The following is a 26,062-nucleotide window of genomic DNA, read 5'->3' as shown; positions in this document are numbered from 1 at the left end:
ACCTACAATATGTATGTTATGTATTATGTATTTTATTGGGAGGGACACTTGTACAGTAGTCATAAGCAATTCCAGTCTCAAAATATTAGACACATCAGAGCCCTAAAAATAATGTGGTCACATGAACAGTCTATGTATTAATTTATTTATTACGTTTCTTATATAGCGCAGCATATCCCATTGTGCTTTACAATTTGAAACATTTATAAAACAAAACTGGGTAGTAACAGACAGACATAAAGGTAATAGGGCCCTGCTCGCAAAATCTGTAGTCTAGTTCAGTGGTTCCTAAACTTTTTTGAATCACAGAGCCCCAGACTATTAGCATTGTTTTCAAGGCACCCCTAATCCAAAAGTTTGTTATTGAGAACTTCAGAATAAAATGTAGTAAAGTGAAGTAAATTGTGCTGACCTGTCATCTTTAGGCTCAGTTATGTGGTGGGGTACAGATTTGCACTTCTGTTTGTGCACATATTTACATTACATTGACCATAAATAATTTGATTTGGTGCTGGACCACCAACCTGAGGCACCCTTGCAAGTGTCCCGAGGCACCCCAGGGTGCCACGGTGCACAGTTTGGGAACCACTGGTCTAGTTCATTAATCACGATTGCTGACTTTCTGGCTGCCCCCACTGGGAGGGGGCAGCCATGTCAGCAGAGCGGAGTCATGGCGCAGCATAGGAGTGAGGTGCGTGGGGATGTGACAGCACGATCACGTCATTGTGGCCCTCCACCCCCAGCTATACAGTGGCGAGATTACCAGCATTGTAAAGCAGGGGGGCTGGGCTCCAACTACGTGATTTAGCACCAATCCCTTATTGGCCTCTAGGACCGCCCACTTCATTTGAGAAGTGGGCAGCTCCGGGAGACTTGAATACTCTTCCGTGGGGCTTGTGTCTGTTGCCAGAGTTGAAGCTGGAATGATATGCAAATGCTAGTTTCTGCATTCCCCTGGTGTAATAGCCTGTGTCTGAATGTACAAGCACTGAGACACCCACTTTCAGCGTCTCTGCATGCTGTAACACCACCTAGGTGAAGGGACATGACCTAATCATGGGAGGCGTGGCCACACCCCCCAAAAAATTGTGTAGCACGCTAGGGAGGGGGTGCGGTGGGCCCTGTAGTATCTATATAGATAGTTTATGTGCTTTGTCATGTAATAGTAAGATGAGGTAGTGTACCTTTAAGGATCATGCAGCATAGAAGGACAGGTGATCAGGAAGTGGGGAGATAGAAGGAGTAAGAGAAAGGTTAGGTCTAGACTATACAAGGCTGATGGACCTGTGACGTCATACCCGTGTGACCCGGCCTGAAAGGGGGAGGGGCAGGGATGCTAACGGTGGACCAAAAGTGCGCGCTCGCCACGCTTCGGGCACGGTGGCTCACTGCGCTCGCCCCTCTATGCCCTAGTGGATGGTAACACAGGAGCGGTCCAGCCTCCTGCAGCGGTCACGTGGTGGATACGTCACAGAGGTCCTTTAGCCACATAGGAAATAGCAGCAACCGTAAGAGAAAGGAGAACAGACATGAGGAGATGATGTCTTTATCTACCTGTACTAATACAAGTATTACTTACAATAAATAAACTACATAAACAGCATACTTGCTGAGTCATTGCTATGAAGAAAGGTAGATCAGAACATAACAGGCCCTTCAGCCCAGCGCAAAGCCAGAGGGGGGTGCGATGAGCATGAACGCACCCCCCCCCCCAGGCATAGGAGACTGCTGCGGCTGCTGCTGTCTCCCACTGCAGCCCAGCACACAGCAGCGTGTGCTGGGCTGCTGTTGTTTAAGAAAGAGAGGGGGGGAGGCATCGGGCCCCTCCACCTGCCCGGGTAATTAGTACCCGATTCTCCCCCTCTCTGCGTCCATGGACATGCCACCTTGATGCGCATTCGTGCTTCTCATTGACAAGGAGTTCCTCCCTCTGAACATTTCCTCTGTAGCTGCGGCTGAGCATCGGGGGGCACAGCCTCTTTCACAGACATGCCCCTGTGACTCTCCCATAACACGCCCACAAGATCGACTTCTGATACCATCTGTCGCAACATCTTTGTGTGTACTCTGTCTAACACATGCGTTATAGAGTTTTCCAGAACTTTCCGCACATTCGCCGTTGCAAATAATCGCTGAACTATTTCAACATTGGCTTTGAATGCGAATTGCTTGTGCCTTTGGCTCAGGCCCACATTGTTATTAGTGGGCTTGTAATATTAACCAGGGTTTCCGTATTAGAGTATGCCTCTGTCTGCGCTTATACCACAGCTCTGTACAGTATAATGTTGTGTCTGGAAGCTCTAAACTCCTCTATGTAGGAGGCTGAAATGTGTTCCAGTGCTGCCAAAGAAGCAGGAGACGGGGGGAGATGTCATTCAGAATGTCGTCAAGCTCAATGGGGACAGTGGTATGTTGAACCCGACTCCGACAGGTTTGTAAGAGAAAGGGACATGTCATAGTGGCTGGATATTTTAGACATCATCAGTCATCGATATTTTCCAGCTTTGACATGTACAGTAGCATTTGTATGTGCAGGTTGTTGAACCTTATGAAAGACCGCTGACCAGGAACACATATGACACCAATAGTAAGCTGGACTAGCACCTACACATTACCTTTTACTAACTTGCTCCCACCCCTACTCCTGACCTTGGCGCAACACTGCGAAGGGGGGGAGGTCCCAACTGATGCTGACTTCTAGAAATGACCCCCATTTGATGAATCTTCAATTCAGAGAAACAGAAGCTATTCATGCCCCAAAATGTGCTGTTCAAGCTGTCCAATTTGTGTGGGGTGTAGTCTGCAGTATGCTTGTGACATGTGCCATGAGGTAAATGTGCCATACCCGTACCTATTCTAGTCTATAATCAAGAGGTGGAAGTGAGGCCTTCGGACCTGCCATGGAGTCCTACAGTCATATAGTTACTATGCGGCCGCTACTATATGACTGAAGGACTCCATGACAGGCGTACAGTACCTTAAATAAATTCAAAGGGTACTTGTTGTGTCTAATTAAATTTCAATATAATACTTATTACTTACAGTAAAATTATAAAAATGATTTGGCAATATGTCTGAGAAGCAGCAGCAGTAGGTTGTGAGCAGGCTTGTCATCTAGCCAGTGTAGTACCAGTCTGGCAGGTAAAAATAGGACTCCTGCCAATGTTATAAATAGAACATTCTCAAGAAACCCTCGATGCTGACAAACATTTGGGGCACTACGGTTCTGTTTGTAATTAGCTGTATATTTATACAGAGATGTGGTCCAGTAACACTTTCTCACTATGGGGCAAATGTATCACAATCTGCATCTCTGATGCAGATGGGATGTGATAAACTTGCATTACGATATTTAAGTAAATCGCAAGGATAGACAGAGCTTGCGAGAATGCTCTGTCCATGTGAATCCTCTCTTCATACTTCTCAGGGTATTTTAGAAGCCTACTCCGGGCTCTGCTCTACCTGTCTGGGGAGTGGTATAACAGATCTATATGAAAATGGTCAACAATGTCTAGATAGACACCAGATGTTAGACAGACAATAGGTCATCAGTGACAAAAGGTCGACACACTAAATGTCGACATGCAAGAAGGTCGACGGGTACAGATGGTCGACATGGTCAAAATGTTGACATGAAAATGGCCGACACATAAATGGTCAACACAATTTTTTTTTGTTTGCTAACCCTAATCTTCCCCATAACCCTCCTCTTGGTGCCTAACCCTAAAAAATAATAATTTAAAAAAATTGTGTCGACCAGTTTCATGTAGATCTATAGTCTGGCAGGCAGGGAAGGCTGAGTTAGAGTAGGTGAAACAGATCGCATTTCCATTTACAAGTATGGGAGTATGCAAACTGCTTACAAAAATAATGTGAATTTTAGGGACTGGAGTTTTTTTTTTTTTTTTACAAAAACTGCTCCAAAAGCACTTTGATACATTTAAGTGACACTAAAATATTTTGAAAAGGGTTTTACAACACCCATTTTCACGTTATTTTAGTTTAAAGACTGATAAATACAGTAGGCACCTATAGCCCTGGCACATAAACTTTATGGTAAGCTCCATGAGCATGTCTGAAATAATTATTTGTAAATTGTCCTATAAAACAATGCAAACAACCATACTAAACAGGTGCAATTAGAGGGAAACCCCAATACCGTTTATAAAGTGGAAAGTTTTTATTTTGGCCATTGCAAAATTTTTTATTAACATTTACTTATATGTCACAGCCATATTCCATTGCACTTTACAATTGATATTATAATATATATATATATATATATATATATATATTTTTGTATTTATTTTTTTGCTGCAAATAACCTCCCCTATGCCTGGTAAGTTTGGAAATTGTAGAATAAAACCAGTTATTTTGTAATTGCACAGGAAAAAGAAGTGACAGGTGTCACATGACAACTCCAGGACAGCTGGGAAGGTTTGTGCTATACCTTCATAATCCATCACACCTGTCTGTTCCTCTGTAGCTGTTGTGGAACTATAAGTCCCAACATGCCCTGCCTGCCAGCCAGAACTTGCAGCTCCACAACAGACAGATAGAATGGTTAATATATAGGCTATTCCTGGCTTCCGGGTCTGTGGGAAATGTTCATGACTGGATGATCACGTGCCATGAGTGATGGCTGAGAGGAGCCAATCAAATTAGCTCGCCTCTTACGGACATCATGTCGCTGAGCAATCAGAGGTGCTGAGACTGCCCTTCCTACCTAGCCCCGCCTCCCGGCTTCTCCGCCCTTCTTCGGCGATGACGAGCACGGAGCATTCACCAATCAGATCACAGAATCCGCTGACTGACATATACTGCGACCAATAGGGGACGCCGGGTGGCGGCCGTTGGGTTGAGTGGATGGCAGAGGAAGCCGAGCGGTAACGGAGAGTGCTGCGGAGACCGTGAGCAACCATGGGGAACCGGGGGATGGAAGATCTCATTCCCCTCGTCAACAAGCTCCAGGACGCCTTCAGCTCCATAGGCCAGTCCTGTAACCTCGACTTGCCGCAGATAGCTGTGGTGGGAGGACAGAGCGCAGGCAAGAGCTCCGTGCTAGAGAACTTCGTAGGCCGGTAAGTTGCCTCAAACGGGAGCCCGGTCAGCCCTTTTCCTCCCTGCCGCTCATCAGGGCTCCCTATTCATGAAATGACTTTACGTACTTTCCGTAGCTTCCTGCGGGCTGCTCAATGGGTGACGTCACCGGGCAGCGCTCCTTATAGTGACAGCAGGGGCAAATCAGGAGTAGGGTTACCTCAGAGATGTCTCCAAGGAGATGGGAATCTGATAAAACACTCTAACCACTTAGTAGTTTCAAGAATGTGTGTGTCTGTCTAGATGAATAAATTTACTAGTCAGTTTAATTTTACCCACAGCAATGTATTCAACACATCTATTTTCATTGTAATTCTCTAATGTATAGTGTGTCACAGTTTAACATATTGAAATAATGCGTGTTTAATCATAGCGTCTGTTTGCACATTTTTTATATGACTGTATAATGTGTCTACTAGTGCTGCAGAAACATTTGTGTATGTTAGTAAAATGATCTGCATAAACTACTTAAAAGTTTAAGTAGTTGTTGTGACTGTTGTGTTTGAATCTATTAGGCTGCGTGTAGTAGAACAGGTGTGTACCTGTGTATTGTTATGTCTATACAGCGACCTGGGGGTGTAGAACAGGTATAACTTCATCTGGTTCTTCGTGAATTGATAGGCTCGGTGTCGGATCAGCCTACATAATGGATGCTTCCTCTGTATGCAGGTGACTGGCCTGCATTTAATGTGAAGCTTTGCTCTTATCCCCATGTGGTTTTCGGGAGGGTATCTTGGAACATCCGACTTCAAAGGATTGAAACTAATAATTAATGATATAACGCCAGCAAAATTAGCGCTTTTAAATTGGGATTACAGTAATTAAATGAGACTATAAGAGGTCTCTGCTTGTAAACTTACAGTATATAGGGAAATAAAAGTTTGATGGGTGAGATTAAGTGCTGTTAAGACAGCAAGGCGCAAAGGGCTAAACTATTGACTTTTAGGGGCAGATAAAATTACCTCCAGTGATTACTGCGCGGGTAAAGTTCTATAGTTTAGATTAATCTTCCCGTAGATGTTATATTACTCCTCACCCTTGTATTAATACTGCCAATTTTGCCTCTGTATTCAGGTTTTCTTTTTCTTTTTTTTTTTTCCCCTCTGGATGTTATACTTCTACAGGTTGCACATTCTGCCAGATGTAACCTATGCACCCAAGATGGCTGCTTCAAATGGTGCCGACATTGGCAGGATGAGCAACTTGTGGATCTATTCATGCAGTACATATCACACCACACATGTTTCAGTGACTCGTATTTGTTCCATGTATGATATCTTACACACTGTAACCTTCGTAGTGCGCCTAAGATGGCTGCCTCACCTGGTACACCTGTGGATGAGATAAAAAAAATACTTTGATCTCCTGGCTATGTAAGGTCTCTGCTCTTAGATTTACTAAGCTGCAACTTTCCCATTTTGTGTTATCTTTCCTAAGTGTTATCTATTCCACCCAGGGTAACCTATGTAGCATGCCTAAAATGGCTGCCTCGCTTGGTACCCTTCATGAGTAGGATATATAACCCATGGAAGGTATTGATCAAAATGGCTCCACCAACCCTGCATTATGTCCCTCATACCCATTATGTTGACTGTTTTCAGTTTTTCTTCTTTCTGTAAAACTAAACCCCTGAAATTGTTTTTTATGTTGTAAAGTGACTTTGAGTCCTGATGGAGAAAAGCGCTATATAAATAAGAATTATTATTTTATTTAATGTCTAGAGCTATTCAGTTATTATTTTTCTCAGTACAGTAAACATGCGGCTAACATGCATTAACTCATAGATTTAGCATTAAGTGCCTGGAATCTATTTGTTACCCTCCACATTAAGCCACAGAGGGTGCATTTAATGCAGATTTTTTTCTCGTAGCTCCCAAAGTTATGAGGAAAAATCTGCTTTAAGTGTACCCTCTGGGGCTTTATGTGCGGGGTAACGAAATCTTAACTAAATAGCTCAGGGCTGGATGAATCTGCCCATGAGTGTTAATTTGTTGCGTTGAAGTAATTTTCTTCCGGATGTAAACATATACCGGGGGATTCAATTAGCCAACAGTCCCGGCGCATGTAGTGTCGCTATATGCTGCACTACTGTAGTTCTGGGTTCGCAGTTTTTTGTTTACAATTCCATAGGGCGAGAGGGGCAACTTGTGGTGCTGTTGGCGGCATTTAGATGCTAATTAAATAGAGCCCCAAGGCTTTTATGTCCTGGTCCAGGGATTAATAACTTGTAGCTGTTCTGTGTTCAAGGGTTACCTGCAACCAGTTGAAAATAAGTGAGAAATGTGTTTGTGTCTGGCATTGTATGACTACTTAGGTCCTTCTATTAAAATATGGTTTGTGTATCGGCAATCTACCCAGCATGCCTGTGACTTGTGGAATATTTTTATATTGTTTTTGCAGCCTCAGTTTCAAGTGTACTCATTCCCCCCCCTTCCACATGTTAAACCATGAAAAACTAGTGCTCTCTAGTTCCCCCATGTTTGGTTGGCTGAATATTGGTTTAGCCCACAAAATGGCTGCTGCAATATTGTCGTACTGACAACCGTCTTGTGTATATTTAGCTTCCATTAACAAGTAAGTGAACCCTTGAATTCCCTGAGACCACCAGTTCCCATTTTAGCTCATCAGACCCTGCTGTTCTGTACCATACATGTGGAGAGAACCAGTGTAAAGCTGGGAACACACTAGATGACTTGTGTACCCAGCCGACGGCAGATGCGATGGAATGACATATCGTGTGGTCCGTACACGCATCGCGATCTGGTGTACGACGGCACGATATGTAATTCCCCCGCCACATCCAAATGCACGGGATCGTCAGTCAGATCTTCAGATTGCGCAGCATGTACGGCAGATCTGAATATGCGAAGGACAAACCTGTTTCTGCACTGCGCATGCCCCACCGAGCGACTGAAGATCAGGGCTCGCAAAAAAACGGGGCGGCCGTCGAAGGTGAGTAACATCCTGCCCCGTTTTGCGGGCGGGTAGGGGGGGGGTGGCTGGACAAACGCAGGCATTCCCTTAGGAACGCCTGCCGTTTGTAGGGAGGACCTACTGACATCACTACTGATGTCAGTAGTGGACTTCCTGCTCTATTAGAACAGGAAGTCAACTCGGCCTTGCAGCAGCCTAGACCCTACCGTAGGGTCTCGTCGCAAGGCCGATTATCGCGATGGTCTCCTGGCCGCTCGCACAAGCTGTGAGTGGTCTCTCACAGCTTTGTAAGCGGCCGGAGAACAAATAAAACCCAAAAGAAAACCGCCCACAATCCCAGCGAGCGGGCAGCGGCAGCGACCGGGTCTGAATCATGCCCAGTGTGTTTTGTTGTTCTGATCCATTTAGAAAATTGTCTACCGTGTACCCAACTTAAGCCCTGAACTGCAGTGTTTATCTTATGATGAATACAGCAAGATTGGCAGGGAGTGCAAAACTATGGCAGACAAGCAACCTTGTCCTGCAGAGCTTGCAATCTAATATACAAAGGTAAAGAGAAGTATCTGAGAACATGTATTTGTCAGTAGAAATGTTTTTTCTAGAATGTGAAGTAAGAAGTTTCTCGCATCCATATAGATTAAGCTATTTCCTGTTTTATATGTGCCTCATCTATTACTGGGAAAATTGTAGCACTCGGCCCCTCCTCATCAGATCACCCTTGTGTCTGCTTGCTGACATAGACAGTAATATACAAGGGAAGTGGAAGTGTTGGGAGAATCGAGTCTCGTACAGACAGCTCTGAGCAAAGTGCAGGATTCCAAGCAACAAGCATATTTAATCTATTCTGTAGTCTGTTAATTATTCCTGGACAGTGGTAACACCTGCCCTTTTGGAATTTAATTGAGATCTGCAGCTACTGAACATAGGATATAAATGGCGCTATGTAAATGGAGAAAAGCAAGAAAGTGATCTAAGACCTTAATGCAGTAGTAGACTGTGTGCTGTTGAACTACAAGTCCCAGCATACTGAAACCTGTGCTCCTAAAATAGCTGGACAGTTACAGGTTGCCTATGCACGTTTAGTGTAGTACTGCACGGTAGATCGTTGATTGTAGTTGATTTAATTTACGAATCGCACTCATGCTCTGCTCTGATAGCTTTTGATTTCATTCCATGGGTTTAGATAGTCTGCTCAGCGCACATCCACAAGCAGCCTGAAGCTGGGCACGCACCTAAAAGATATATCTGCAGATGATTGTTGTTCATACACACTGAACAACCATCATCTGGCTGTGAGTCCCACTGGCCGGGGACCGCTTGTACACAGCACGATGTGCAGATATATCTGCCATCTGCTGTGCTGCACAGCCGGCGTGATTTGTCTGTAAACAACGTCATTCACAGACATATCGCTGGTACACATTGGCCAACGCACACACAATATATTGGCCGATCAATTGGCCAATATATCTGCCAGTGTGTACCCAGCATAGGGTCTGCTGTAAGGAGGTACCACTACATACCATAAGTGTACTTTCATGTGACTGTTAAGCTGGGTACACACTGACAGATTATTGGTCGATCAATTGATCGGCCAATGTATCAGGTGCCCTGTGTGGGGTCCTGAGGACCGAGTTTGAGAACCACTGTCCTATTATAATACTAGTGTTCACTCTAGGTCCGGCGGCAGGGAGGGCGCCGGACCTAGAGTAAGGGCCTGAAAAGGGGGCGTGACCAATGAAAAGGGGGCATATCTTTGACGCGTTCCCTTTTCATCACTCTTGGGACCGGGCCAGGCAGCCCCCAAGTGCCGCGGTCACTGTGAATGCGTCCAGCTTCCATTTACCGGCTGCTCTGTCGTTTTCCACACCCGCGGGACACTGTGGCCCGTGGGTGGAGTACAGAACCCACATGCTGTTTCAGTAGGGCGCCGAAGGGCAAGGTGCTTTCTGCCCTTCAGAAAGAGGGCAGGGCGCGGCGCCCCGCTAAAACAGCCTAGCGGGAATGCTAATAATACTGCATTGTGTTTTTATTTATATCTCCTTTTATAGGGCCTGACTCAGTTGTATTCTAATGCAAGCACATTTGCAAATTTTGGTGCTTAGCAATTGCTAATATATGGTAATGCATCAGCCGGTGGAATTTGTATTGAGACGCCCACCGGATCCCTCGTAGCAACAACGTACACAAACGCAGCACTGGACGCAGATCGTCAAAACATTGACTCCTTGAGTGAGTATATGGTCACTCAGGATGGATGTGGTAATTGAGACGCTGGAGATTTGTTCTCTGCATGCGCGATCGTAGACGCTGGCTAGTACATGCCCAGGATACGACGTGCGTTTTGGCCAGAACTCCCTGTAGCCACCCACAAAATGTTCTCTTCCTGTCTGTCGATTGCGACTGAACCCTCACAGCGTGCGCAAGCACAATTAATTTGCAGCGCATGCGCAATGCGGCTTCGATGCATGCGCAAACCACTGATAATCTCTCAACTTCGTGAACATAGGAATAGCGTTCAACTATTATTATTATTACCAGTTATTTATATAGCGTACACATATTCCGCAACGCTGTACAGAGAATAGTTGGACATTCACATCAGTCCCTGCACCAGTGGAGCTTACAATCTATGTTCCCTATCACATGCTCACAAACATACACACTAGGGTTAATTTTTTTTAATGTTTGGAGCCAATTAACCTACCAGTATATTTTTGGAGTGTGGGAGGAAACCGGAGCACCCGGAGGAAACCCACGCAAGCACAGGGAGAATATACAAACTCCACACAGTTAGGGCCATGGTGGCAATCGAACCCACGACCTCAGTGCTGTGAGGCAGTAACGCTAACCATTACACTGTCTGTGCTGCCCATGATTCAGGCCCATAATACTGCATTATGTGTTATCTTTCTTTTTCTCTCTTATTCTAAATCTGCATTAGTTATACTATAGGATTGTTTAATCCTCATACTGCACCAAGCATAACTCTTGCACACATTACACAGAAGAGGCCACGCCAAAACATCACCGCACCTGCACTCATTCTGTGGATAAATACTGTAAGGTGAAGGCTTTGTGGCACTGTCTTGTTAATTATATTATCTTTTATGCATACTTTACATTTTCTGTGGTCCTAACACAGTGGTTCTCAAACTCTGTCCTTAGGACCCCACACACTTCACTTTTTGCAGGTCACCCAGCAGGTGCACAGGTGTATTCATTAGTCACTGACACGATTTAAAAGATCCACAGATGCAGCTAACAGTTTCACTAGTAATTATGTGAGGAGACCTGCAAAACATGCACTGTTTGGGGTCCTGAGGACCGAGTTTGAGAACCTGTGTCCTAACAGAACCAATGAGTCCAGGTGTACAGCGTTATCTACCAAGACAGCAATATAACCCATGCACTGGGCAAAAACTACTGTTACTAGTCTATGTATCTGGATTTTGTCAGTTATCATACCAAAAATAATAAATGCTGGCTTATGAAGTTGCCACAGCTGCTTATAGCTCCCTGTTGATGTTAAACCCTGGCTGAGAGAGAATGCTGTGAGTTGTAGTTTAGACCAGGTTTAAAACCATTTCATTTAAAAATGTATCCCAATGTTTCCAGCATCAGTTTAGTATTTATCGATCTCGCTGCGAGTTACAAATCCAAAGGCAGAGTTTGTGGTTTTTTTATTCGGTTATCTCCCTGAAAAAAACGTGATCTCGGCAGCCATGTTTCTTTGTAAACCACTGGAGTGCTGCTGAGTCTTTCTCATCTCTCTTTAATTAATAACGAGAACAGGAAGGTAACATGATATATAGTTCCTCATGTTCTTGTAAATAAATAATTTTTTTACCACAGCAACCGATTTGCTGTATAGCTTCCCCTGTACCCATTGAGCGGAGGTCACTAATCTATGACTGCTATCGTCTAGCACTGGACGACATGTTTACTTCATTCATGTTATATCCGCCATTCAGCTTGCACCCTCGTGTATATTGTCTGCAGTTTATTGGGTTATATGAAGCCTATTTGCAGTGCTGTTTATGCTGCTGTCACTAAGCTCAGAGTAAACCTACCACAAGCCCTTAAGGTAAATTCTTCTGAAATACAGTTTCTGAGAGCAGATTGTTTGCTAACTGCATTTAGGATATCCCATACCTGAGCAAAGGTTTATTATTAACACATTGGTTATAAATCCCATATTGTGCTATATGTTCCTCTCGTCTCTCAGAGTTTACATATTTTTCTCCTGCTAATGTATTCTACGGTTTGTATCATCAGGAAAACTTTTTGATCGCGCAAGTTGTGTTTTGGATATTAAAGTGCACCCCATTGTCACTCTATACCAAGGCGTTAGGCAGCCATATGGTGGGCTAAACCATTAGCTCTGTGTGGGAGCAGAGTTTTCCGTTAGTACCAATAGGAAGATGTTTGGTCATCACAGTTTCTCAAGGGAATGGTTTATGCCAGGTACATAAAAGTGCTGACTCACGCTACAATCTTAATGACCAATGAAGTGGATTCAGGCGTAACTTGCCATACGTGGCAGCATGCATTGTGCTGATCAGATGATGGTGGAGAAGGGCGGCGATCGCAAGGGCGGCGATCGCACTCAGACGATGACCACATCTGACCATGTGTGCCAGGAGTGTGGGTTGTCATTCACGGCCATCTCCTGTGGTCCTTGCGCCAGACGACAACTCAAGCTGTGAAGTGGGATTGAGCCAACCTTGTTTATGCTGTCATCACCTGACTGTACTAATGGTGCCCTGTATGGTCAAATCTGGCAAAGATCCAGGCCCTGGGCACATTATCATCCCTTGGTCTGGATTTATAATAACATTGACTCTATCATAGGAACCTCCCCATATATTGTATCTGATATGTATGACTTTTATTTAGGGGGTCTGAGTTTGAATCCTCTTCCTTCTGTCTTTATAATAGTATCCTATAGAAATTGATATACAGTATTTTGTGCCTGCAGACATCCATGTGCTGGTAATTTGAATTTCTCATTTCTCTTATGAGAGATGATAGATAAAATGTCACTGGAGGCTAGGCTGAACTTTGCCTGATGCAGGTTACCAGGCCATCACATGTCAGGAGCCTGCCGGATAAATATGTGGACTTTATATTGTGCAATGCTCTTTCTGTTGACAATATTCCTGTTTAATGTCTTATGCACACAAACATTAAAGTTGGAAATACCCTAATTGCAAAGAAACTACAGCACCTTCACATTATCCAGTTACCTATTTGGGATCAAACTTCTCATCTCCCAGGCACCTGATTATCAAGGCTGGCTCAGAATTTATACTTTATCTTGTCCACCCGTGAGTGTGATTAATCTGCTGCCGGTGTAACCGCCGGCTGTCATTTGTTTTGTGGCACCAAGAGGACAAATATTGTTACACGCAGGAAATCTCTTAAGCTGTGCAGTGTAAAATATTGAGCGGCCTCTGACCTGTGCAGGTTTAATGGTAGGTGCTTTCCGCTCGGCTTGTAACTGACTGTAAATATTGCGTGCTGTTTGCTAAACTGCTGGTGTCTCAGATAAGCTGAATCCAAACAGGTCACACCCTCTGCAGTCCTTTCCCAGAAATGGTACACAACCTGTGGTGTCAGCCTCCATGTGCTCATTTATTCAGAGATCATGTGTATAGTGCACTAAATCTATTCCTTGAGGACCATAGTTCCGGCATATACTCCAACGAGCCTTTCATAGGGGATATAATTGCATGCCGGTAAACTTTTATCCAAGTAAAGGACCAGGAACTTTCCCAAGTCCTCCTCTTTTATTCACCGTGACCCTAACGCTGGCCACACACCTTCTCTTCTGGCCTTGTAGCAAAATCCAACGTCCGTCTATGTCACATTTTCATTACTTTACCACGCAATGATGGGGTTGATAGAGCAGATAATCAGATGTGCGCAGTTTCACCGTGAACATGTATGTCCAAATTGTGCTCAGACCTAATTGTTACTTATGGATTTTGTCCACCGTAAGTTGCCTTTTCATATCGTGTTATTTCTTTTGGAGAAAATGTTCTTTGCTGGTACACTGTGGCCTGTGAAATTAGACCAGTCACTGTCTCACTCGCCTCTTCTGTATTACAGAGAAGTAAGCTTTGACCATGTCTCAGCCAATGCAGTTCGGTTCCCTTACCTGATGGTATCAGAGCAATCTCTGCTGCTTCGCCCTGCACGCTCTCCTGGCCTAGGGATGTCCTGCGGTCATAGGCATGTGTTAAACAAGGGCTGGGACATCAGACGGCGAGGTCTGATGCAGACATGGCTCAGCCTGCGGAAGGAATCTCATGCAGAGCTCAATTACTAGAGCTGGACGTACTGTGTCAGTGCTCTGCTTCATGCTTCCTTCCTCTGTGCTGTGCTACTAAATCCTGCAGCGCAGTGAGACCATCCACTGCATGTCTCATCCCTTTCTTAATCCTAGTTTCTATTCTTTATCTTCCCCCTAACATCATTGTATTCTTATGTGCTGGTTCATTTATAACCACCCAGGTAATAAGCTGACAAACTTCCTGGTTGTGCTCTAAGGTCCCATGACCTCACCTCTTGTATAAAAACAGTCTAATAACGTGTCATTATCACATATGGGTAAGCGGTAAGGCAGCAATGCTTTTAAGTATAGGCTTATGTTACATTTTTATTTTATGTCAAGAATGAAAAGTTGATGGTTTTGACAACGTGAAATCCCTCTGGGTTATTTACGAACACTGCTTAAAAGTGCGACTGATGTAAACTTCATTTAGGCAGATATGAAATAGGTGGCATTGTGTGCAGGCCTGAAGCAGCTGGGTCTCAATGTGAGATAACCCTCATTGGTATATGTAGCATTGCTTAGCTATAGACAACACTACAGGATGGCCCATTTGTAGCATAGTGAGAGGCCGTCAGGCGCAAAAGATATAAACATGGCACTTCTGGAGGTTTTGCTTAAAAAAACATATATTAAATAATACAATTTTAATTGATTTATTTCCTGTTGTTTTTTTTCTCCTTTCCGCATGTTTATGAAAATTACATGGAAAATATGATGACTGAGAAGCAGATTGTATTGCTGATAGTATGAAGTATCCTGGGAAAACACGTTTAAAACTTATCACTAAAGCATCCTTTTCATTGTCATGCCCTTTTACCTGTTCCAAGGGCGCGCGTGTATGAGCCCTTCACATTTGTCCTGTTTTACATCTAGGCGATTTCAACCCTGAAATGTATAGCAAATGTTTTATGAATGTATAATTTTCATAAAGGAAAATCCATCTTTGGGGCGATTTAGTTGTTTAAGACGTGCTAATTAACGGGCGCCCAATGTTGCAATTCAGTTGTTTCATTATGGCGCTTGTGTCTAATCAGACCGGCTTTAGTCATGTAAAATGGCTAAACCCATCTAAAGTCCTGGTTAGCATGCCCAAACAGCAGTTTGGGCACCCAAAACCAGGGCTTATTGCACATTTCTGCTCGCCACCTCAGAAGGCCGTGAGCAGAAATGCCGGCGGCTATTGCGCCCAAACGGAGCAACAATTTAATTGCTTCGTTGGGAACCCATCACTGATAGCCGCCAGCACAAACAATTGAATTCCGCTCTTTGGGCAGAATTCAATTCAGTGCGATGATGAATACCCGCAGGAGGGAGTTCCCGCAGCTGTTCAATACACCGTGCTGTTTGCCTTGTCGGGAATTGGTAAAGTCAGAGAATGTCGATTCTTGCGACTTAACCTGGGTGTTAAGGCGCGGTAACCGGCTGCTCTGACTAAAGTGCCAGGCACTAAGGGCCATATTCAATTAGCGGCGAAAACTGACGTTTTCGCCAAAAAGCAGGCAAACTGCAACAGGCGAAAAAAAACTGGAGAAAAGTTTTCTCCATCCCAGACCAGGCGAAAAAAAAAAAGCAAAATCCCTATTTATGGCTAAAAATGTGGGGACTTCTTTCAGAACCCTTTGGACAATGCCCCCTCCACCACTCCCCCTCCGCCTTTATGATAAATTACCGGGGGCAAAAAAATTGTAAGTTGCGTACTTTTCCGAAAAAGGACTGCGCAAATTTTGGGCGATAAACTAAAAAAAAGTTTACAAAAGATAAAAAAAATATTTTTTCCAGGAAACTACTGTTCCACATAAATTGGGGATACGTTAAAATGGGTGCAAGTATATTTTCGTGTCGTAAAAACACAATTTTAAAAAACTAAAAAAAAACCCGCCTGCTACGACCTTGTGCGATATTTAAAACACTTGACGCATTCATACCGCCCATTGAAAATTCAGATTCAATACGTTAAAACCATTTTGAACTATTTTTTTTTTTTCGCCCAAAATTTGCAGTGTTTTTTTTTTTTTGGCCTTACGCAACTTACAAATATTTTCTCTGGTAACACTGCACAACAATGAAAATGTTTCCGATGTGAAAATAGTTACTTTTAATTGATGTCAGCATGCAAAGAATGAATATGACATTTAAAACTCTTGTTAGCTCTGAGTTCCAAGATCTAGCCCATTTATGATGATGTAGGGGTATTCCTAGTGAAGTGGGCAGAATGGAGAGAATCTTACCAGCAATCTGCATTCCGTGCAGAGGGGGCGGGGCCTAATCACCCAATTACATGAATCAGTTATTTGTCCCCTCCCCTATACAAATATATGCGATTCATGGGATTACCCACACAAGATAACTGTGGTGCACTGAGTGACAAGCATAGTGAGTGATTCCACCAAGACATTTCAGCAATGGAACAAAGATATCGGGGTAGGCGAATCACTACTGTTAGACAGTGACAAGAGACGCCCCAGAAGAGGAGTACAAGCGACAAGCAAAGAGAAAGCACCACCATGAATAGGTCACTATATTACATAGTACTTTCGTATGCTGTATGTTTGTTTTGTTTTGTGTTCTTATTTGTGATTGATTGAATTAAACAACTGTTATTTATTTTCTATCAAGAAAATATCAGATTATTTTAAAATAGCTTTTCACTATGACTATATTACTAATGTACATACAGTATAGTGCAAGTAGTGCAGCTCAAAAAATAGAGCTAGTAAAAACATTCTGAAATCATTTTAGTTTTTCTTGACCTCTAATTAGTAATGTATGACTATTTTTAGAAAGGAAACAAATTAAAAGTATTAATTTGTTGTACAGTGCAATTTATCATTGGGGGGGGCGGTTGTCCAAAGGGTTCTGAAAGAAATCCCCACATTTTTAGCCAAAAATAGGGATTTTGCTTTTTTTTTTTCGCCCTGGTCCAGTTTTTTTTCACCTGTTGCCATTTTCGCATTTTTTGGCGAAAATTTTGCAGGTTTTTTTTGGCGAAAACACGTCAGTTTTCGCCACTAATTGAACATGGCACTAAGTCGGCAAACAGCTGCGCGCCCCGCACTTTTGTCGGATTTCTCCTCGCATCCCCAGTGGGGTGCGAGAAGAAATCCTTTAGCCAACAAAACAGTGGTGTATTTGAATAGCTGCGGGAGCTCCCTCCTGCTGCTATTTATCATCGCACTGAATTGAATTCGGCCCTTTGTCTTCAAACTCTTGCACTACCCAAAATATATTTAGAGTGGTTTACTCCCAGGGCTAGAGCAGGCTGTTGCACAAAAACTTAATACAGATGTAACCGGGCCTGATGCGGAGTTGAATGCATTATGGCTGAAGTCCGCTATCTGTACGCTTGGGGCCTGATTCCGAAATTTACGCAGTGTCCATATTTACGCAGATTGAGCGTGTCAGGAGAGCCCCATTGTTTGAAGCAGGTCAGACTTGACTGACACAAATCGGGCAGCCACGCAGCTTGTAAATGTTACAGAAGTTTATGCTGATGCACGTCACCAGACGTATATGAGAAGGCAGCAGTGGGCGTCCCTATGCTTGGCTATGCTTTGGCTATGCTTTGGCATATTTTAGCAACTGTGATCCATAAGAGGTTGCAATTGCATTCGCTTAAATCTTGGATTCAGGCCCTTGATTGGATAATCATCATAAGCTGTGCGCACTTGCACCAGCCTATAGTTGGTTCAGATTATACACCTGGAAACAGTCAAATTTATGCTTGCGTCCAACTTGACCACGCTCACATTGAACTTTTGCCTAAGCGAGGAACACCCTGTTGTAACCCAGTGTTGACTTCTCAGTGGCTAATGGTGATGCTCTACGTATGACACTGCCTTGCTGGTACTTTCGTACACTCAGCTCCGGAGCTTGTGCAGTGTGAAAACACGCAAAGTATGTTCCACGAACACGGATACGTTCCTTCCATGTTCAGCACCCATATTGCTATTGGGGGTGATCTAGAGGTGGACGCTAAGCAGTAGCAGCTGTGAATTTTGTCACAACCATTACTGCGAAATTATGCTAATGCTGCAGCCAAAGGGCGCTCTTCCGAGAAGCCCACTGGGTGCAGATATAATCTACCGTCGTGAGCACAAAGGCGCACCATTGAGCAGAAATCGGTCGCTCCATTGGACTTCTGAGCAACCCTATGGTTGCTCAGATTGTCTGTTGCGATTTGGCTGCTGTGGTCAGAGGAACGATTTTCCCTGGAGCAATCTATTATCTTTAATGGCACAAATTAAGTACAACTCCCCCACGATCCACTGACTATGACTGAGTGAACCTGGTTACTTCACTTAACAGACTGATGTGTAATGTTTGTAACAGGCGAATTTCAAGCCGCCAATAATTTGGAAACCCAGCAGTGTCGGCTATTAATACATTTATCTGCAGAATCTGGCTTCTATGATTATCTCAAGTCTACTTCATGACACAATCCAGGCCTTTCATGAGCCCTGGGGCCCTTGGTATTCATCTAATGATGCCAGGAAATATAGAATGTCTATCAAATAAATCAGCCCCACTTGAATTAGTCATATTTGCAAGCATTTTGGTCCTATATTTATTGGTAAATCAGGTGCTACAGTGTTTTCCTCTCCCCATGTATCTATTTCCCCTCCCTTACTCCCTACTGTCTGTTTTTTTTTGTTTGTTTTTTTCCTTTTTGTTAATAAAGCTGTTACATTTTTGAAGAAAATATTCCTAGTTGTCAGGCTGGCCCATATGCCTTTTTTATTTCCTGTTATTATCGCACTTTCAATGTCTTTACCATAAGACCTGCACATTGCTAGTCCTAGTCATACGATTAATCTAGTCACTGGTTTCTATTTTCTGTCTTGTTGTACTGGTTTAGATGTTCTATATGTTATTTTGTTATATATATATATATATAACAATGTGTTATATTTTTTTCACTACAGGATGACACCATGCATTTTCCTATGTGTATCTGTGCGCTTCCTGCTGGTCCTGTGCCCAGCTGAATAATACCGGTGCTAAGGTTATCAGAGGCCTGACGCAGCACATGGCACAGAGACCAGGCATATTTCTGTTTGTCACAATCAAGGTTAACAAACAAACAACCGCTCTGCTGCCTTCCTTCCTCTGCAACTTGTGGGCCCGAGCGAAAAATATATTGTGTATATTACAATGCAGAATGCACTCCCCTAAGCCGTGCTTCATTATCAGAGCATTACACTACTGGCTACCTGCAATATAATTGCCATTTACCACGCTTCTCAGTTTGTTGTCCAAATAAAAAAAAAAAAAAAAACAACCTCCTTCTTGCTCTATTCCTGGGTTCAGGGTTATCTGAGGTGATGTTCAGTAAAAAAAACGGAATTTTTTTTTTTAAATGTTGATGTAACTTCTGATACTTAGAATGTTTTTGTTTGCAATCCTCATATGCCTAATCCATTATTCTGAGAGATGTTCAGACTGTTATCCCACAGTAGATACAAGGGGGAAAAATTGTGTCTGCTAATTGCCCAATGGGATGGGGTAAGTTACAGACATTCCTGGGTCATTTTCAGACGGCTGTTTCATGGGCAATTTAAAGGGCTGATATGAGCAGACATCATTGTACCTTAACATGACAAGAAATTGGGGTATTTATCAGACATTTGTGAATTAAAAAATCAAACTTATCCTGCACCAATCACTTTACTCAGGCACAATTTACAGTCTATTACTCTCATCTGTAAAGAGATCTTTTTCACACTACAGTGCAATTCTCTCACGTCATCAAGGGGTTAATAAACTGTCTCGATGGGTCCAAAAAAATAAGAGAGACTTGGCAACAACTTCCACTTGCAATTTCTGTGGCCACCAGTATCGGTCCTCTCCAAGCCATATCAAATTCCATCAAATCTTTCTCATCATCACCATCCTTGTGGACCTTTGCACCTGTCCCGGATAGAATGTTTGGTTATAATACACTGCATTATATATTTGACTCGTAAATGCCGTTTTGTACTTTGGGCCTGATTCACAGACGAACGGTAATGCAATCGCAACTGCATTCGCTCACGGATCGCAGTTGCTAAAATATGCTAATGCCTTCAAAAGGACAGCCGAGTCTAGGGACTCCCACTGCTGTCTTCCCATATCCGTCCGTTGACGTGCACCAGCATAATCATCGGAAACATCGGGCAGTCATGCAGTATGCTAGTCAAGTCTGATCTGCCTGAAACCCTGCTGCTTTCCTGACACGCACAGAGCTCCCATGCTGCACTTGAGAACGAAATGGCTAATTTATGCACTCCTATGAAATGGCTTTTAAACTGTTAGACACACCTGCTGACCACTCTCTCATTACTACCCCCCAAACGCTGACTACCTGTCACTCGCATTGCAAGTGGTTCCTCTGTACAAGCGTAATCTCATTGCAATAGCTGCGCAATAGTAAACATGCTCGTTCTGCAAAGATATTGGCATTACGTGCATCTCTGAATTTGACCCTTTCTTCCTAAATGTTCTGATCTGACAGGCACTCCAAGGCAAATCTTTCTTCCAAGGCCCAGAAATTTCCCAAGTGCGGTCCTTAAGGAACCCCAACAGTTCATGTTTTAGAGATATCCATGGTTGAGCAAATGTGGTTAAATCAAATTGACTGAGGTACTAATTGAGCCACCTGTGGTGAAGCATGGCTATCCTAAAATCCTGGTCTGTTAGGGTGCCTTGAGGACCGTGTTTGATTTTATTGTGTTTTGCTAAAAGTATGGCAGGGGCATCTTAAAGGGACTTGATGCATTTCATTTAATACCCTCCCGTTCCATTAATTGTATTTGGTGGTAGTCCATCTCCCCAGACCTCACCAGTACCTGTACTTAGAAGGCACTTGGTAGTCCCCTATAGCTGGGACCTCTCTGAATCAGCTCTTGGTGCAGGCTGTATGGGATGTACGGAGATTGCATCTTGTTATGGCTAGAGCCCAGTAACAAGTGATTGGCAGGGGTCCCAGGTTTAGGTAATCACTAAATACAAAAATGTTATTGGGGGGAAAAGGGGTTTTTAGTAGGGATGTGCAGGCTCGGTTCTACTCGCTTCCGTTCGGTTTTTTTTCCCGAATCTTATTGGGTTTCAGCTGTCACGAGTTTTGGATAGCCAATAAGATTCGGTAAAAAAAACCAAACGGAACCTAGTAGAACCGAGCCTGCACATCCCTAGTTTTTAGTAATATTTATGTATTAGGTGGTAAAACCCTTTTATAATATATAGAAATGCTTTAAATGTGTAAACTACAAGAACAAGTAAGAGATGCAAATTCTGTGGTGTCTCATCCAGCGCACATGAAGTGATCCTCGGTCACCCCTGTGGTTTAGCCTACCTGTGCTGGTGTCTGTCTCACTGGTGACGTGCAGAGCTCGCTACAGACCGGAGACGTCTGACTGTAACGGTATCTTTGTTCATCCAGGGGGAGATGTATCAAACCTTTGAGGAAGGAATTCAGTTGGTTACTCGTGCCCGCAGCTCCCATCTAAAGTGACGGGAGCTATTCAATTGTTTGTGTTGGCTGGGTGCCAGTGCAGAGGTCGCTCATTATTACTGCCCAGCGGCCTCCTGAGGCGGTAAGCAGAAATCTTTCCAAAGTCGGGCATTTGGGTGCCCAAACTCTGCGCCCAGTAGTTTGCACTGTTTAATCTCTGTGCATTGACATGCGCGATAAGTAATAGACGCCTGGGACACTCACGCCGGTGAGCAAAACAATAGAATATCGCCCGTCAGACGCCCATTTCTTACAGGTGCCCAAATACAATTTAATTCCCTTAGTGCGATAAAGTGGAGAAGTTGCCCATAGCAAGCAATCAGATTCTAACTGTCATTTTATAGATGATGATTTTATAAATGACAGCTATAAGCTGATTGGTAGCTTCTTCTCTTTATCTCTCTCGAAGGTTTGATACATCTTCCCTCTAGTCTGAAGTCTCTTCTCACTCGGACCTCTCCATGCTGCTGTCCCTAGCAGAGCATTAAGGAGTTGCTATGGATTAGCATGTGGTGTACATTTACCTTATAGCACTTATGTGAAATGTAATGTTTGTTACTGTGCTGCTAAACCACGTCCGCTGTAGCTGGGTTCTGCAACAGTCATGTGGGCTACATCACGTCTGTACACTTTGTACTATATTAAACATTTAATGTTCTCTTTCTGCTATCTGTGGTCTATAAACCTGTGTAGGTTAAGAGTGACTGAAGACATTGACACCTAATAGAAACCTGCTGCAAATTTTGATCTCAAACCTTTGTTGTGATTTCTTGCAGAGATTTCCTGCCCCGTGGATCTGGAATTGTCACACGTCGCCCCCTCATCCTCCAGCTCATATTTTCTAAGACAGGTACCACTACTACGCCCCTTTTTTTTTCTTTATAAACGTCATGTCTAGCCTCTGCCTTTGTGCTGCTTCCTGGGAGTGAGCTGCCGAATTCCAGTCTAATGGCCTGGTGTGCCCTGGGTGATTTCTGCTCCTGTACCCTGCCGGGAAGAGACTTGTATAAGCACAGGGACTATATATCAGATTGTACAGGGAACATTCTGCAGCAGCGAGTAGTCTGTGGCCATAAGCCAGGCTTATCATTCTTTATATCCACTGACTGTACTCTGTGCAAATAAATGTGAATTCATTTTGAAGTCCTCCACTAGAACAATGGAAGGCAGTCTGCGGAGCTCCAGCTATTGTGGAATGACTGTATGATGAGACTTGTAGTTCCACAACAGCTAATGGCATGCAGGATACTCATTCCAATGTTAGATCGATTTATCTAGCTATCTTAGTGTTCACTCTAGTGCCGGTGGCACCCGAAAAGGGGGCGTGTCCATTGAAAAGGGGGCGTGTCTATAATACCCGGCAACTTTTCGTCACTCTTGGGGGCGCGCCTGGCACTTACGGACACGTTGGGCAGCCCCCAAGCGCTGCTGACAGGTACAATAGATGCTGGACGCATGCGCCCAGCGTCTATTCACCGGCGATGACAGGGTCGCCGCACATTTCCCCATCCGCGGGACACTGCGACCCGCGGGTGAAGACGGCACCCGCAGGGTGTCTTAGTGGTGAGGGCAGGGCGCTTTTTGCCCTCCTGAAGGATGGCAGGGCGCAGCGCCCCGCTAAAACAGCCCATCTATCTCTCTCTCCTGTCTCACAAGCTACTTAAAGCCATTTCCTACAGGTAGAACCTGTTGGACAGTTTCCCTTTGGCTGAACTACGATTTGTAACTAGATCGTAAATTTAGTAACCGATTACATTTTACAGAAACGTTTTGCAAGATGAGTTGCGATTAACCCTTAGAAAACATAAACAGGGCGCTCATGTATCCAGCAGAATGTGTATTTCCCCTTTAATACATTTCAACTTAATATGTTTAATATTAGATGTGTGTATGATGAAACTGGATTGCCAGCATTGGAGAGAATATGTTTTTTAAAAGTTTTTTAATACAACCAAAAAGTAGAATATTCCTTGTGAGGGAGCGTCAGGGATGCTAAAAATTATATTGCAATTATTTTTTTCTTCTGCTAATAAACATTATAATGTTAGAAAAATGTTATCCTGTGGAGACCTCATATGTTAGTGGACGTTATACCATTATTCTATTTCTATACAGCTGATGATCACTAAAACTAAGGTATTTCTGTGTCTGACAGATGTTGTGCTTTTAACCCCTTCACTGCGGATGATGGTGACATACATTAAAAGTGCAGACGATGAGTCCCACAGGAGTGAGAGAACTCAACAGCAAAGGGGCTATTACATGCATCTGATTAGATGTGTCACTCACACAGGGATCAAGCTCACTAAATAATGAAATGAAGCAATAACATTTGTTTTCAGTTGTATAAATTTGCATGAATAATAGACTCCTGATATCGTTTTATAAAGGCTTGGTACCAGACATGGGGTCTGTCCCTCCCACCACAGGGTGACACAGACCGGAGGGAGCTATGTGACATGGAGTCTTTGCCTCCCACCACATGCTGACACAGACAGGAGGGAGCTATGTGACATGGGGTCTGTCCCTCCCACCACAGGGTGACACAGACAGGAGGGAGCTATGTGACATGGGGTCTGTCCCTCCCACCACAGAGTGACACAGACAGGAGGGAGCTATGTGACATGGAGTCTTTGCCTCCCACCACAGGGTGACACAGACAGGAGGGAGCTATGTGACATGGAGTCTTTGCCTCCCACCACAGGGTGACACAGACCGGAGGGAGCTATGTGACATGGAGTCTTTGCCTCCCACCACATGCTGACACAGACAGGAGGAAGCTATGTGGCATGGAGTCTTTTCCTCCCACCACATGCTGACACAGACAGGAGGAAGCTATGTGACATGGAGTCTGTCCCTCCCACCACAGGGTGACACAGACAGGAGGGAGCTATGTGACATGGAGTCTTTGCCTCCCACCACAGGGTGACACAGACAGGAGGGAGCTATGTGACATGGGGTCTGTCCCTCCCACCACAGGGTGACACAGACAGGAGAGAGCTATGTGACATGGAGTTTGTCCCTCCCACCACAGGGTGACACAGACAGGAGGGAGCTATGTGACATGGAGTCTTTGCCTCCCACCACAGGGTGACACAGACAGGAGGGAGCTATGTGACATGGACTCTGTTCCTCCCACAGGGTGACAGATAGGGGGGAGCTATACTATATGTTAGTACTTGTTTAATAAAATGGAACGCTTAAATATTGTTTATAGAAATATAGTAAGCGTCTGGTTACAATCTGATGGTGGTCGTGCCTTTATTTGTGGTGTTTGCTGGTGCAACACAAATGTTAATAAATTTCTTTAATATGAACCTGTAATATTGTCTGACATATAACCTGCACTTTGTTCTGCTCTCCAGAATATGCTGAATTCCTACACTGTAAATCCAAAAAATTCACAGATTTTGATGAAGTTCGTCAGGAAATCGAAGCAGAAACCGAGCGAGTAACTGGATCAAACAAAGGCATCTCACCTGTCCCCATCAACCTGCGTGTATATTCCCCCCATGGTGAGTAGTGACGGGGCTTAAGGGTCTGCAGACACACAGCTGCTAGTTATCATGATAGAGGAAATAATTAATTTGGATGATCAAAGCCAATGTGTTCAGCCACACTGAAATTGTTTTCAGTACGTGAAGTGACCAGTCTGTGCCCACCCTTTGGACATGCTCCTTTTGTATGATCTAAGTCAAGCCACTTCCATTACTGTGTTATTTTTAGATAATACACTTTCCGGCAGAATTGAGTTACATTTCATTGTATATCCTCAGGAAATGTATAGAGCACAGCTAACTGCAATAATGTGGCGCAGTCTGGATAAGTCTATGTAGGGCCACTGGGTATAAAGCTCTTTAACCTGTTTTTGAGGCCTAATAGACAAAAGGAAAGGAATGACTTTCGGCCCCCAAAAGTTTACAGTCAAATTAAGAGAATAAGTAGATTTCCTGAGTATTTTAAAATTCGCTAATGACAACCACTTGCTGGTGAGAGCGTGACTGCTTCTGGCTGATAACACATGTATTTTCAGCGTCCTTTCAAGCGTGGCTGTCGCACGGCACCTTTTAACCCTTGTATTTTGTTGCCATGGTAATCTCTGCACTTTTGCTTGCTACACAGAATTTGCTTCTGGCAACCAGTGACATGGCATCCCCCATCCTCCCTGTAAGTTCATATGCAAGTTGCTTTGTTCAGGG

At 43.9% G+C, this 26,062-nt stretch overlaps 1 protein-coding gene across 5 annotated transcripts in view; it reads left to right on the top strand.

Annotated features, from left to right (window-relative positions):
* The first annotated feature begins 4,797 nt into the window (after positions 1–4,797).
* The window catches only part of DNM2 (dynamin 2), a 114,252-nt gene continuing 92,987 nt past the window's right edge, over positions 4,798–26,062 (top strand). For 3 of the 5 annotated variants that reach the window (XM_088479041.1, XM_088479042.1, XM_088479040.1), the window contains exons 1-3: positions 4,799–5,081; positions 22,640–22,713; positions 25,229–25,378. In XM_088479041.1, the coding sequence (XP_088335167.1) occupies positions 4,921–5,081; positions 22,640–22,713; positions 25,229–25,378 (385 nt within the window). In that variant the 5' untranslated portion in view covers positions 4,799–4,920. Of the gene's footprint in view, positions 5,082–22,639; positions 22,714–25,228; positions 25,379–26,062 lie in introns of all 5 variants that reach the window. The other 2 variants (XM_088479039.1, XM_088479038.1) reach the window with 1 other exon arrangement.

Source organism: Taudactylus pleione, unplaced genomic scaffold (genome assembly GCF_031769625.1).
Source record: "Taudactylus pleione unplaced genomic scaffold, aTauple2 ptg000226l, whole genome shotgun sequence".
Lineage (NCBI taxonomy): Eukaryota > Metazoa > Chordata > Amphibia > Anura > Myobatrachidae > Taudactylus > Taudactylus pleione.
The sequence above is the reverse complement of the archived record's forward strand: the minus strand, read 5'-3'. Positions and strand labels throughout refer to the sequence as shown.